The sequence below is a fragment of the Haliotis rufescens genome, unplaced genomic scaffold, assembly GCF_023055435.1.
Source record: "Haliotis rufescens isolate VD_foot unplaced genomic scaffold, xgHalRufe1.0.p SCAF_5, whole genome shotgun sequence".
Taxonomy (NCBI): Eukaryota; Metazoa; Mollusca; class Gastropoda; order Lepetellida; family Haliotidae; genus Haliotis; species Haliotis rufescens.
In genome coordinates this window covers 46,594,548-46,609,527 of record NW_025964223.1, presented here as the reverse complement: position 1 = coordinate 46,609,527, position 14,980 = coordinate 46,594,548, and the positions used below count along the sequence as shown (strand labels likewise).

The window sequence follows — 14,980 nt, the reverse complement described above, 5'->3', positions numbered from 1 at the left end:
AACCCCCCCCCCCCCCCTCCTCCCCCCATACACACCCACCCACACAGACACACGCATACAGACACACCCACACCCACACAGACACACGCATATACACACTTACACCACTCACACATACATACACACACACTCACACGTGCATGCACTTCACACAAAAAGTGCTGTAGTTTTGAACGCGCCGATAAACCCAATTTCACCTCACCACCTTGTGACAACGGGTTAGGCTGTGTCAACAACTCCGCGTGAGTGAGAGGACTTCATGCAAACATCATAAGGCTTTATTATCATCATTAGATCTCGTAAATTAACACACACTCAACATCTGCAGTTCTGCCAGCTGTTTTTCTTTTAAATGCCATCATCAACCAACAGTTTATGACACAATGCAATGCATTTATTACTACTTTCACCTTGCCGACACGTAGAAAAAGTAAATATACTTAACACGAGCATAAAGAGCGGCATTGTGCACCCACAAACGTGTGTAATCATTTGTCGACCATCCAAGTTCAAGTTCCATCCGCAGGGAAATATACAGAAAAAAGCATGTCCCGTGAGCCATGGCATCAGTTTGTTGAGTGTTACCTTGGTCACCAGAGCTGCTTTGAAGTACAGCCGCACACAGCTTGGATCTGCCGCATTCCCCCATTGTAGGAGCGTCTCTATCTTGGGGAGGGTCCATCGGGACTCGCATAATAACTAGGAATGACAGAGAATGTCGATTTGTAAATTTAGACACCATATGTATCTGTGAGGTGAAAGATAACGGTTGGTATTAGTGTTCACACATTATCACATATTTATGTTTGTTGGGGACAACATTGTTGCTACTTTGACACTCCGACATACTAATTCTGCTTCGTTGCTCACAGTGACCTTTGAAATAAAATGAATAGAAATATATGACATGTACTTAATCTATGTTTATGGAATACCTCCTGCAAACCCATACTAACAGGGTTAACTTTACTAATCAAAGTGACCTTTGAAATAAATGAATAGAAATATATGACATGTACTTGATTTGATGTTTATGGAATACCTCCTGCAAACCCATACTAACAGGGTTAACCTTACTAATCAAAGTGACCTTTGAAATAAATGAATAGAAATATATGACATGTACTTGATTTGATGTTTATGGAATACCTCCTGCAAACCCATACCAACAGGGTTAACCTTACTAATCAAAGTGACCTTTGAAATAAATGAATAGAAATATATGACATGTACTTGATTTGATGTTTATGGAATGCCTCCTGCAAACCCATACCAGCAGGGTTAACCTTACTAATCAAAGTGACCTTTGAAATAAATGAATAGAAATATATGACATGTACTTGATTTGATGTTTATGGAATACCTCCTGCAAACCCATACCAACAGGGTTAACCTTACTAATCAAAGTGACCTTTGAAATAAATGAATAGAAGTATATGACATGTACTTGATTTGATGTTTATGGAATACCTCCTGCAAACCCATACCAACAGGGTTAACCTTACTAATCAAAGTGACCTTTGAAATAAATGAATAGAAATATATGACATGTACTTGATTTGATGTTTATGGAATACCTCCTGCAAACCCATACCAACAGGGTTAACCTTACTAATCAAAGTGACCTTTGAAATAAATGAATAGAAATATATGACATGTACTTGATTTGATGTTTATGGAATGCCTCCTGCAAACCCATACCAGCAGGGTTAACCTTACTAATCAAAGTGACCTTTGAAATAAATGAATAGAAATATATGACATGTACTTGATTTGATGTTTATGGAATACCTCCTGCAAACCCATACCAACAGGGTTAACCTTACTTATCAAAGTGACCTTTGAAATAAATGAATAGAAATATATGACATGTACTTGATTTGATGTTTATGGAATACCTCCTGCAAACCCATACCAACAGGGTTAACCTTACTAATCAAAGTGACCTTTGAAATAAATGAATAGAAATATATGACATGTACTTGATTTGATGTTTATGGAATGCCTCCTGCAAACCCATACCAGCAGGGTTAACCTTACTAATCAAAGTGACCTTTGAAATAAATGAATAGAAATATATGACATGTACTTGATTTGATGTTTATGGAATACCTCCTGCAAACCCATACCAACAGGGTTAACCTTACTAATCAAAGTGACCTTTGAAATAAATGAATAGAAATATATGACATGTACTTGATTTGATGTTTATGGAATGCCTCCTGCAAACCCATACCAGCAGGGTTAACCTTACTAATCAAAGTGACCTTTGAAATAAATGAATAGAAATATATGACATGTACTTGATTTGATGTTTATGGAATACCTCCTGCAAACCCATACCAGCAGGGTTAACCTTACTAATCAAAGTGACCTTTGAAATAAATGAATAGAAATATATGACATGTACTTGATTTGATGTTTATGGAATACCTCCTGCAAACCCATACCAACAGGGTTAACCTTACTAATCAAAGTGACCTTTGAAATAAATGAATAGAAATATATGACATGTACTTGATTTGATGTTTATGGAATACCTCCTGCAAACCCATACCAACAGGGTTAACCTTACTAATCAAAGTGACCTTTGAAATAAATGAATAGAAATATATGACATGTACTTGATTTGATGTTTATGGAATGCCTCCTGCAAACCCATACCAGCAGGGTTAACCTTACTAATCAAAGTGACCCTTTGAAATAAATGAATAGAAATATAAGACATATGCTTGATTTCATTTTTATTTAATGGAATGCCTCCTGCAAACCCCTAGGGTAGTTAGGGTGTTTACACGAACGCCGTTGGGAATGTTTGCATATGTCGATGATATTGTTAATGATGTGTGCTGGTATTATTTGCCGTCGGATCAAGAGATGTGTGAATAGGTTTTATGTTTACTGTCATTCATAGGCATTCGTGAATGCGTCGTATTGTCATTCGCTTCACTTATATTGTCACGATGATTTTAAGGTGTCATTCGTTTAGATGCTTTGAACAGTAAAACAGTTATATCACGGATTGTCCGCTTCATTTGTGAGTTTATGAGTATACAGGTGTGTGTATCTGTGTATATAGATATGTGTATGTACACTGTGTACGTATGTGTATATGTTTGTGTCTGTGTGTGCATGTATGTGTGTGTATCCGTGTGTATGTATCTGTCTATGTGTGTTTGTGTTACTGCGTATCAGTGTGTATGTATGTGTGTGTATCCGTGTGTATGTATCTGTCTATGTGTGTTTGTGTGTCTGTGTGTGCATGTATGTGTGTGTATCTGTGTGTATGTAGCTGTCTATGTGTATTTGTGTGTCTGCGTATCTGTGTGTATGTATGTGTGTGTATCCGTGTGTATGTATCTGTCTATGTGTGTTTGTGTGTCTGTGTGTGCATGTATGTGTGTGTGTCCGTGTGTATGTATCTGTCTATGTGTGTTTGTGTGTCTGTGTGTGCATGTATGTGTGTGTATCCGTGTGTATGTATCTGTCTATGTGTGTTTGTGTGTCTGTGTGTGCATGTATGTGCATGTATGTGTGTGTATCCGTGTGTATGTATCTGTCTATGTGTGTTTGTGTGACTGCGTATCAGTGTGCATGTATGTGTGTGTATGCGTGTGTATGCATGCATCTGTGTGTTTGTGTGTATGCGTATCTGTGTGCATGTATGTGTGTATGCGTGTGTATGCATGCATCTGTGTGTGTTTGTGTGTATGCGTATCTGTGTGCATGTATGTGTGTATGCGTGTGTATGCATGCATCTGTGTGTGTTTGTGTGTCTGCGTATCTGTGTGCATGTATGCGTGTGTATGCATGCATCTGTGTGTGTTTGTGTATATGCGTATCTGTGTGCATGTATGTGTGTGTATCCGTGTGTATGTATCTGTCTATGTGTGTTTGTGTGTCTGCGTATCTGTGTGCATGTATGTGTGTGTATCCGTGTGTATGTGTCTGTCTATGTGTTTTTGTGTGTCTGCGTATCTGTGTGTATGTATGTGTACGGAGACGGAGAAGGAGACCAAACGCTTAAATAATATTCTGGGTGTTTATATAACTACCAAAGGACGACAATGTGACAACACGACATTTTTCTGGTGTTGTTGGGGTGGTGGCCCATCAAAGAATTTAGCTACTATATACTAGTTAGTGTAATTTGTATCAATGCGGCTTCTTCTGACGCTGTAAAACGATACTGATTCTTATGACAGCTGCTATATTAAACTGGTATTTTAATTTGTATTTAATGCGTCTCCTTCTGGGGGCGGTCGGTTAGCCTAGTGGTTGAATCGTTCGCTCGTCACGCCGAAGACCCGGGTTCGATTCCCGACATGGGTACAATGTGTGAAGCCCATTTCTGGTGTCCCCCCGCCGAGATATTGCGAGAATTTTGCTTAAAGCGACGTAAAACCATACTCACTGACGTCTCCTTCTGACGCTGTATGGGGCGGTCCGGTATCTTAGTGGTTAAAGCGTTCGCTCGTCACGCCGAAGACTCGGGGACTACAATGTGACAACGCGACATTTTTCTGGTGTTGTTAGGGTGGAGGCCTGTCGGTTGCATTTTAGTGAGAGCACCGAGACTGACAATTCACATAGCATTAATGTAATGGTTTCCCCTTCCGCATGCACCGTATTATGTAACGTTCTTAGGTAAATATGTCTAATATTTTAAGGTGACGACGTATTGTTAATTGAATGCATTTCCCAGTTTGACATCTGGGTTTTGATAATAATGCCATTCCCGCACCCTATCTACTTATATTGAAGTGTTGTCTCAAATAACATTTCCAGGGGACTAACATAAAGTGACAGCACGATGTCCATAAGAAATGCACCTTTGTTAGAATTCTACCGTTTGTGACCCTTACTGCATTGGCTGGACACCACCAATAATATTGGTATTGCTTTAACAGGTTCACGTTAACATGGTGTGTATGCTCACTCAGATATGTCCCATTTGTAATGTGTGAGAACAGTTCACAGCCAGCCACCGTGGTGAGGAGGATTCATATCACATTTTCCCCATCCACACGTACAACACGTGCAAGGATATACAACAACAATAATCGCAATAATGAAGGTCTTACTGCCGCTGTTTCCGATATTTCCGATAGCCTAGGAAACTAGATAATTACAGTTTGCGTTTGCATTGGAAGGAGATCGGAGATATTGATCAAACCAAACAAGAAAGAAAATAACACAATATACCTCGCTTTGCCTGCCTTCACGCGGAACGTATTTACCAATCTACCTTATTACTAAAATATTAGCATATTGTGTATCGCTTTGTTTACATTCACCACTTTTTGGTGTTTACTTTTCACATACACGCTTTGCTAAAGAACTATCAACGTTGGCAAATAATCACATTATCACCTAATGTACATTCCAGTGTTCGGTAGGTATGGTAAGGTTAGTAATTATTAACTTTCCCCAGTGTACTCACGAAAATGAAATGATTTATCGATCTGATCACATACAAGGTGTAGAGCAATATTCAATGACGATTGCAAGACTTTAAGTGTATTCCTCACAACACATGCTTGTTAGAGCCCTCAAAAGTTGAATCGGTTCAAATCAATAGCACATCTTCACATAATGGTGCTCACAATACAAGACAAAATGGACCCCTTTGTTATGTGTCAACGAGTTGTGTTAATTATAAATGTTAGTGCCGATTGCCATGGTTCACCTGCACGACATGCTGTGGAAATCCATTAAGGGAAAGCTGGTATATTATTTACGACACCTTACTAATCAAATGAATCTGAATGATTAATTAAAATAAACAGTGTGGTATTTGATATTTCTATAAGTTTTAATCATGTTTGATCGACATACAGGAGGACCTTTTGATCTCCAGAGCTTATCTTATTAATTTAATATGACCGACATACACAGTACACGGATCAGATACACTGGTGAATGTTAATATGGCACGAATAGGGAGGAAACAGTGACTTGTGAATTTGGGTACATGATGGGTAGAACAGGTACTCGGTACCAGTAAGGTAGTTCAGATAGTCGGGTAATAGTTGAGTAGCATTCTTGTCTGGAAGAACAGATTGGGATTACGTCCGGACGAGAAGGTGCTGAGGTACATTTTAGAGCAAATGTTCAGGTACAAGTACAAGGTGCTGAGGTACAAGTCTGGTAGAGTTGATAGTAGCGTACAAGTCCAGTAGAACAGGTGCTGAAGTACACCTTGGGTTGTGCAGTGAATTCGTAGAAAGATTGGTACGGTATGTGCTCTGGTACATCTGGTAGCGTAATTGCTTCGATTCTGGAAGAGCAGATGCTCGGATATATGTCGACTACAGCAGGTACTAGCTTACAAGTCCAGTAGAACAGGTGCTGAAGTCTGATAGTGTAGGTACTCGGGTAATAGTTGAGTAGAGCAGGTGCATTCGTAGAAAGATTGGTACAATAGATGTTCGTGATCAGGTCCAAATCTATTAGCGCAGGTGCTCAGACTCTGGTAGTGCATGTGCTAGGATATAAGCCGATTAGATCAGGTGCTCGTGATCAGGTCCAAATCTAGTAGCGCAGTTGCTCAGACTCTGGTAGTGCATGTGCTAGGCTTTAAGCGGAGTAGAGCAGGTGCTAGGATATAAGCCGAGTAGATCAGGTGCTCGTGATCAGGTCCAAATCTAGTAGCGCAGTTGCTCAGACTCTGGTAGTGCATGTGCTAGGCTCTAAGCGGAGAAGAGCAGGTGCTAGGATATAAGCCGAGTAGAGCAGGTGCTCGGATTCTCATAGAGTAGGTGCTAGGATATAAGTCGAGGAGAGCAGGTGCCCATGCACGAGTCTGGTAGTGGAAGTGCTCACGTTCAAAGTTGGTGCAGCAATTGCACGAATATAAGTCGTCTAGAGCAGGTACTTGGGTATACGTCGGGTACAAAGCGGGTAGTGCAGGTTCTCGGGTATTAGTGGGATAGAGCATGCCCTCGAGTACAAATGTGGTTGAGCAGGTACTCGGCTATACTTAGGTTGAGCAAGTCGGGTAAAGAAATCGAGGGGATCTTGTTTCTGAGGAGTATGTGATGACGAACAATCGATGTAAATGCTCACCATTTACCCCCAAAGTGACACACTGTACTGGTTTGTAACCGGCTTCCAAATGTGACAACAATACAGAGGTTCACCAACAAAAAACATCCATCTACTAACTATAAACCTACTTTCAAAGTAATGACGATAACGCCCCCAAGAAATCAGATATTTTACAGCTCTGACGTACGACCAGCTGTTAATCACATAGGATTATATTGTCATATGTTTCATACAGAAGTAATATCATAATGCTGTTCCAATATATGTTTTAGAAAACAGCAAAAATAGATTCTGTTATCAAAAGCCTTAGTATGGTTAGTATGGCACAATGCCGTCTATATTCGCCTCTCATTTTCATTGTTAGGTGTTATTGAAGTACATCTCAAATGTGCTACACTAGACTAATCAAGTTATTAAAAAAGACTCAAATATATTACTGATGGAGATGAATAAGGGAACATCTCAATATTTTATTCTGACATTATTGTTAGGTGTTTTTAAGTACATATCAACTGTCGTATACTAGACTAACCAAGTTATTAAAAAAGACTCAAATATATTACTGATGGAGATGGATAAGGGAACATCTTAATATTCTATTCTGACATGTGCTGAATGTGTATGCGCGCTATTTCAAATCTACTGTAAAGAACTGTTGCCCTATATTTCTCATTGTTCTCTTATTCGTTTCCATCAGTGTAATATCCTGTGAACAAACGTGTTTAGATACAAAAGACCAACCCAAGTGTCCCACATATTTAGGATTGTGTTGACCGTGTTTTTTGTCTAAACGTGGAAAGATCCGTATTCACCCTCTTCGCCCCTCTTGACATTCATTGTAGTAAAATGAAAAAGGAGCGCTTTTTACATTTTTTATTGTGGTATATATGGGAGTTTGGGGGTTAACTAAAAGAAATGTGGGGTCTACAGTAGTAATCAAGCATACGTTATTCTCAGCTACCGTTTCCTTTTTGAGATATTTACTAACAGTCATCCAGAAACAAAACATGTATGAAAACAAGTTGGTGGGTGTGAATACAAGTCGGTGGGTATGAATACAAGTCGGGGGGATACGAGATGCAGGTGCCTGTGAGTCCGATTTCACTTCATATTTCCATAGTACTTATAAAACTAAGTGGGGAAAAGAAAGTACACACGAAGTATTCATCTATGTTTGAAGGTGGCTAAAAGTAAACAAACAAGAAATGGTTATTCGATGGTGAGGTATTTGATACGGGTATCATAGGCGACATTACAGCCATGCATCATATCAATGAGCATCTCACAACAGGTCAGCCTAACAACGTTTTGATGACAATTGCATTTTTTGTTCAAATCTTATTTTTAAGTGTATACTTTCTTCAGTCTGGCAGTTTATTTCATATCTCTACCATATGTCACCCAATGCCCAATGTGTGAGTGAGGGAGCATGGTTTTACGCCGCTTTTAGTAATATTCCAGCAATATCACGATGGGGAGACACCAGAAATGGCCTTCACACATTGTACCCATGTGGGGAAGCGAGTCCGAACGCCCCTAATGCCCAATGATATGCAGTTTCTTTAAACTTGTTCAGGTTATTAGGATAATACACAATGCTAAGCACTTTGTTGTAAACATGATTCAATTCCAATCATGTCTAAATTATGGGAATGAAGTGATTAGGCGGGGTTCAGAACCTAAACGCGGTTGGATAGAATACACCAAATATGTATTCCGTTTAGGATTCAGACACAGCCTAAACATGTTTACGGCGTACTGCCTCTCCATGATAAGTTGCATAACTTCTTTCTTCCTTACAAACCTATAACCGTCGGTGCCAATTTAGAAACACACAGTCGAGTTTTATTTGTTTGAAGTTGTACTTGGAAGTAATTGCCTGCAAAGAGTTTTGTTTTTGTAAGTATATACTCTTCACAAATAGAAAGTGTACATAATTCGATTGTTCAAGTATTGGCAAGAAATGCTACCTTCTTGATACTGAAATCTAACAAAAAGTGTAACCTGCAGCAAATACGTCACAACAGAAATATATTTACATAAACGTTTATAGGTGAGCTACATATCTTGTGAATTGAAGAAAGCAGCCAGCTACATACTTCCAACATCAGATCTCAATCCATTCGGGCTGACACCTCAGATGGGTATGACTTTAACAAGCTGCGTGTTGAGATCACCAGAGCCCGTGTTATGCCAGTCTGTGAGACGTTAATTTGCCAAGAGTGACAGAAGCCAACGGCAGCAATGCAATTGGCAGCTTACAAGCTGGGACCACACAGCAAGACGTGACAAAGCACACCGGTCTGATCATCAAGTTATGGATACGATCCAACCAGCAGTGGACCAAGATTACCAACCCCTGGACCAGATCAAAATATTTGGCTTCGACACCACCGCGACAAATGCGAAAGTATTGAGCAACCGCAATCGCTGACCAAGTCATTGGACAAGGGGAAATATCGGATCAGGACTTGTTTGCCGAATACACGTGCGACGGAACGTCGTAACGTCACTTCAACGCCTTCTTTGATGCAGTCAGTATCTGGTATAGACACGTGCAACGTTGAGGATTATACTGTTTACATACGTTTACCCCTGGGGCGTGCTAATGGACGTACATGTGTCTACAGATGTATAGTAACCCTGTCTTCACATCCACAGATAAAGTAGGAACGATTGTTTGTTTACAACCGACACACCAACTTTCCAGCTATATGAATGTGGTTTGTTAACAATCGAATGTGGAAAAGAAATTCCAGTGGTTGATAAAACGTTACACACCGTCGGTCACGGTGATACGCAATCAGCCAAGTAATCTCTTCTGGCCACCAGGTCCATGTAGTCGCCCCTTACGACCACGCATAGGTTGCCGGACCCTTTTAACTCGGAATCCCCACAGAGGATTTATGAACGTAAAATATATCCACGTGTGTTATACATACAGTAAGTGAGTAGCATGGCGGGGAAACGCAATATTACCTCGGCGTGTCAATTTCATGTTTGAGAGGCATTTCAAAGGATTATTAACATTTGATGATCTTATAGTTCTTGATTACACTAAATACACAAAGACAATGTCTAAACGCTGGACACGACACTCATCACAGTGTCTGGAAATGACTACGATACCATGAAGCATGGTCCCATATGAGGAAATCAGGGTCGTAGGCCCTTACCATTAATGCGGAATCAACGAGCATGGATAAGATGCTGACAGGCTAATGTTCTTACACGGTGCGACCAGCAGCTCCTGTCACTTATAAGAGACGCAACCTATCTCCACAGGTTGGGATTCTCCCTGCGACTGCCGCATGGTTTACGAACGCATTCAACATTCAACATTCACCTTTCCTAGCGTCACATACAATGTGTACATATTTTTCATACCAAACAAGCCGAATGTGACAAATATCAGTTCACTACCGTTATAGTATACAAGACTATAGAAAGTACAATGCATGTTTTTTTATTACGCAGTAAAACCTTCATATATACTTTGATCATTCAAACGTACACATTAAATATCATATACAAGTACATAGTAGCGTTGTAATGTAAATTATTCCGTAAAACGATTTACAATAACGCTTAAACAATATGGAACAGTGATCGTAATCGTTAACACCATGGCTAGTTACCTTCTCAAACATTGTGTGACACGGTCTCAGATTGTAATTTTCTAGTGTAGACACATTGAACATGAGAAGACACTTTTTTTGGGTAAAGGTGGTCGAAGGATGCACCTACTTCTGACAATCAAGTATCCAGATCTGTATTTGTCCTCCGCACATCAAACACGATGTACATTTATAACATCTAAAAAGCATGTAATAAGGTTAATTACGCACCTAGTTTTGATTTCTTCAAACATATACTAGCAACGATAGTAAACAGCGCAGTACTTGTGAAGGACATGCGTTAAATGGAGGCAAAGAAACCAGAGTTTGCAAACTCTACCACAGTGACATCTGGACAACTTTGAAGGTCATAGTATTCATTTAGTGTACTAATATAATGACATTACCACTTGGTGCTTCAAGTCAGGTCCCAAGAGACGGCACATCTTTCAAAACGTCAAACAGGAACGCTAGCAGCACTTTTTGTAATTACACTTACACCTTGGGAACTACTTCCCTGTTCGTAGTCTGTTGCCTATGGCAACGACATGATCGTATATAAGTGATAATTTAGCCTCCATGTTGTTGGCTTTTTCTTCCAGCGCCACCTGGCGGAGTCGTATTTGATCTACACTTTCTGACATATCAATCTGGGTCTTGCTCACCTCCACAACGGTGACCGCTTGGTCCATTAGGCGGCGCTGTGCACATTTGATTTCCCGGATGTTATAAATGGCGCGGAGCAACTTCCGCTGATGCGCTAGGACCTGTCTGTCTTTCTTGTCAGCGTTGGCACTTTTTTTGTTCAGCTTGTATACAAACCAGCCACATTTCACAACATTAGCTGCTTCGTGTTTCAGTCGTTTATCCAAATCGACATCCAGAACGAAGTCATGAACGTATTTCTCTGCCCGTGATAACTCCAATTTTCGAGCCAAAACCGCCACAACCAATGCAGTACACCCGGCTCCCATTATACCCGTAATAACCGATATACCACGTCCACAGTACGAGTTAGGCACAATATCACCATAGCCTATAGTGAGGAAGGTGATGGCGATCACCCACATGGTATTGAGGAAGTTTGCATGTATTTTGTCCCCGTACATTTCACACAACCTGAGAGCCCAGCTGGCAATGACAAACAGCGACACCATTATGACGGCTAGGACGTAGTCGGGGTATAGACTCATCAGAGACTTGAAGATAAACCGGAAGTTAAAGTTGATCCTGTTGAGCGCCCCTAGACTCTGAGACGAAGCATCTTCAAATAGTCTGCTGTGGAGGAGTATTGTCCGGCAGACGAGATACAGACGTAGGAACATCGGCAACGACAGCACAACGTCTAGAGGCACGGAGACGTTCCCCCTCCCAGGATCGCTGTCGGAGTCGGTTGAACTCCACGTTATGTCGAACTTCCCAGGGATCGGGTGCACGATGCATACAGTGAATTCAAGACAGATCGACAATATTCTCCTATATCCCATTGCTAGTCGCCAGTCTTCTACACTATTGTTGACAGTGAAGAGTTGGATGTCGAGTTTATGGTACAACCCTAGAAAGATCAGAAGGGATACAGTACAAGCCGTGGTACACATCTTAAACAGGTTAGATACAAGGGTTCCCCTGGTTACAACCTTAGCAAAAGCTAGCTCCGTCTCTATCACCATGAACAAAATACCCGACACGGCCAACGCAAGCGCGATGTCACAGGCGCGCTTGCGTTTGGCGAACAATTCCTTTCGTTTCGCCAGTTTACTTCCTACCGTTGCAAACCTCTTCGACTTTAGCTCCTGTTGCTCAAAGCTGGTGTATAGTTTGTGTTTCCTGTGTCTATTCATTCCAACCAGTGGAATAGCAGGATCCTCGATTATTGAGCTCATTCTTTCCAAATGATTTTGAACGCGTCTTCAATACCACAAAGGAAGACTACAGTCAATAAGCCATGGGTATTCTCCAATCCTTCAGCCGTGATCAGTAGAGTATGAAACAAGCGAGTCTTACTCGGTTGAGTTGGCGCACAGTGCCATCAGGTCACACGACTAAACAAGCTTATACACACTTGAACAAGCAAGTTCTGTTGATGCTAATAACATGAGGTAGATTGGTACAATGTCCGCATGATTGTCGTGTATCACCGTTTAGTACTGTCAACTGACTCGACGGCTGTTCTGATGCCTAGGTGACAGCTGAATGTAGTTACACCACAGCAAGTCTAGTTACATACCCATACACAACAGTTGTGAATAAACCACGCACCTGTCAATACTCACACATCAGGTAGTACCAACATCCATCGCTTCTTAACCGTAGATATTCTCTTTGTTGTTGTCGGTACGATCGTTTGAGCACAATCCGGAGATTGGATTATAACAAACACAGAAGCTTGTATCAGCTCGCCTGTAAACTGTGATAAGCCGCGTGCTTGATTCTGAACGTTTATTGAATCTAGGAGACAGTCCTGTTGTGTTTATGCCCAGCCTTCCGGGGCTCCCTCTCCTGGGGTTGTCTCGGCAGCCTCGGGTCCGCAGCTGTTCAATAACATACAATTTGTCCTCCTGTCAACAGTAGCGATTCATTTTTTGCTGCAGGTCACACGTGCATGTTTCATTGCAATATCGCGAAGAGAGAGTCCATTCTCTCAATGGAGAAGTTTCTCGCTGTGCCACGTGGGCGAGGGCTATCAGAGCAGGAGGCGCGTCAGGCTGGGGTCATTTACATACCAACTGCACTTATCCGCGGACCATTGCCTCGATCTCAACATTCCGGGCGGTGCAATCATTGATTTTGGTCAGCCCTCTAGAGAATAAGCCAATCTTAATTGGAGCCATATCGGCTAATTACAGCGTTATGGCCCCCCTTGACACAGCCAGTCTGCTTACTTAGTCCTCCCTTTAAGCAGAATATCACTCACAAGTCAGCATTCGCTCCTAGCCTTGGTGATCCCTCTCGTTTTAGAAGAAAACGAATTACCTCCGCCCGTAAACAATGACAATGACAAAAGTCAGTTGAAACTAAGAGCATCAGGTCAACTTACACGTAATTGTCGGCGACGTACATGTTTGACGGAGGAGATGGCTGTGTGTGAGATCCACGAGGCCAGATACGGTTTGAGAGAGTGCAGTAATCTCATCCGGTCAGTGTTTGGCCACTGGGCATCAGATAAACTCAAGCGTGTGACACTGACAGCGGGAAGCGGCCGTCCTCCTCCCTACAGTTTCAAGGCAGCATCTGTGCCGTCATTGATAGCACTGTCGTACTTACACAGATCGATACCACCCATCTCACATGGCACAGCAGTTAATAAAATAATCATGAAACTAAACGCGAAAATTATTTTCAAGTGCTTTGCTTTTGGTCACACGATGAACAAAAGTAGGGGTGGATTCCCTGGTGACTGGATGATCACAATTGCAATTCCTTTTAGAGGGGGCAGAGTTTCGCGACTGAACTGACGATGCAAGAGACGTAAATACAAAAGCGTTTTTCTCCTACCCTTTCTAGTCCCCGCTCGCATTGCCCTGTCTCTGTTTCCACTGCTTCCAAGGACGTTTGTATCTGGTGCTATTTATTATGGATATAGGTCTAGTGAGATGCGGGGATCTGCACAGTGCGTGAATACAAGATCCATTTTCCCTCTTCAGCAGCCCTAATTTAATCAATCAGCGTTATCAACCCGACTGAAAATAATGTTTTTCAAGAAAATGAATTGGATTTCTCAATCGTTTGTTTAGGAGATATATTATCTGTATTAAATGTGACATAATGCCTACGTGATATGACATCTACCCTGTAGAAAAGTATGTATGTCAAGGTTTCTGTTGTTATTTCAGAGCGTCACGTCAACTCATGGAAATGTGCGGAGCCAATTATATTTACATGTGGTTGGTAAACACACCGCCTATTTCGGATACAAGAACCTTTACTTGCGACAAACACTCTGCTTATGGACTTTTAATTGTACAAATACTTGCTAAAATCGTTGCATTTGTGTCGCTCAGTGTGGGTTTGATGCCACTTTTGTAGCCCAAGTCAGCTTTATCAACTATTTATCACTGACAGATAAACCCCGTTAATCGTTTACGATGAACGAAACAGTGCATCGTTGTCATTATTCTACCTACCCGACACGGCGCGATGCAAAGCCAAGCCCTAGGAGAAACTAGGAGATAAAATTATTTAGTTTTTAAATTCGGGTCGTTTCAATGTAGAATTGATCCCTCTTATTTTAATCTGGACCTGAGCGTTTAGCTTGAGGTTTCAAATGTACAAATAATGAGGTATATAATCTTCAGAAATACCACTTTAAATTT

General features: G+C 41.2%; 1 protein-coding gene across 1 annotated transcript; it reads right to left on the bottom strand.

Annotated features, from left to right (window-relative positions):
* Positions 1 to 10,500: 10,500 nt before the first annotated feature.
* Positions 10,501 to 13,940, bottom strand: LOC124137149 (small conductance calcium-activated potassium channel protein-like). Its single transcript, XM_046503338.2, has one exon. It carries the CDS (start codon positions 12,548 to 12,550, stop codon positions 11,177 to 11,179), a length of 1,374 nt encoding a protein of 457 aa, XP_046359294.1. The 5' UTR covers positions 12,551 to 13,940; the 3' UTR covers positions 10,501 to 11,176.
* Between the last annotated feature and the right edge of the window lie 1,040 nt (positions 13,941 to 14,980).

Excerpts from the sequence above, each read along its gene's own strand:
- LOC124137149 (XM_046503338.2), bottom strand. The coding sequence starts at position 12,550 with ATGAGCTCAATAATCGAGGATCCTGCTATTCCACTGGTTGGAATGAAT.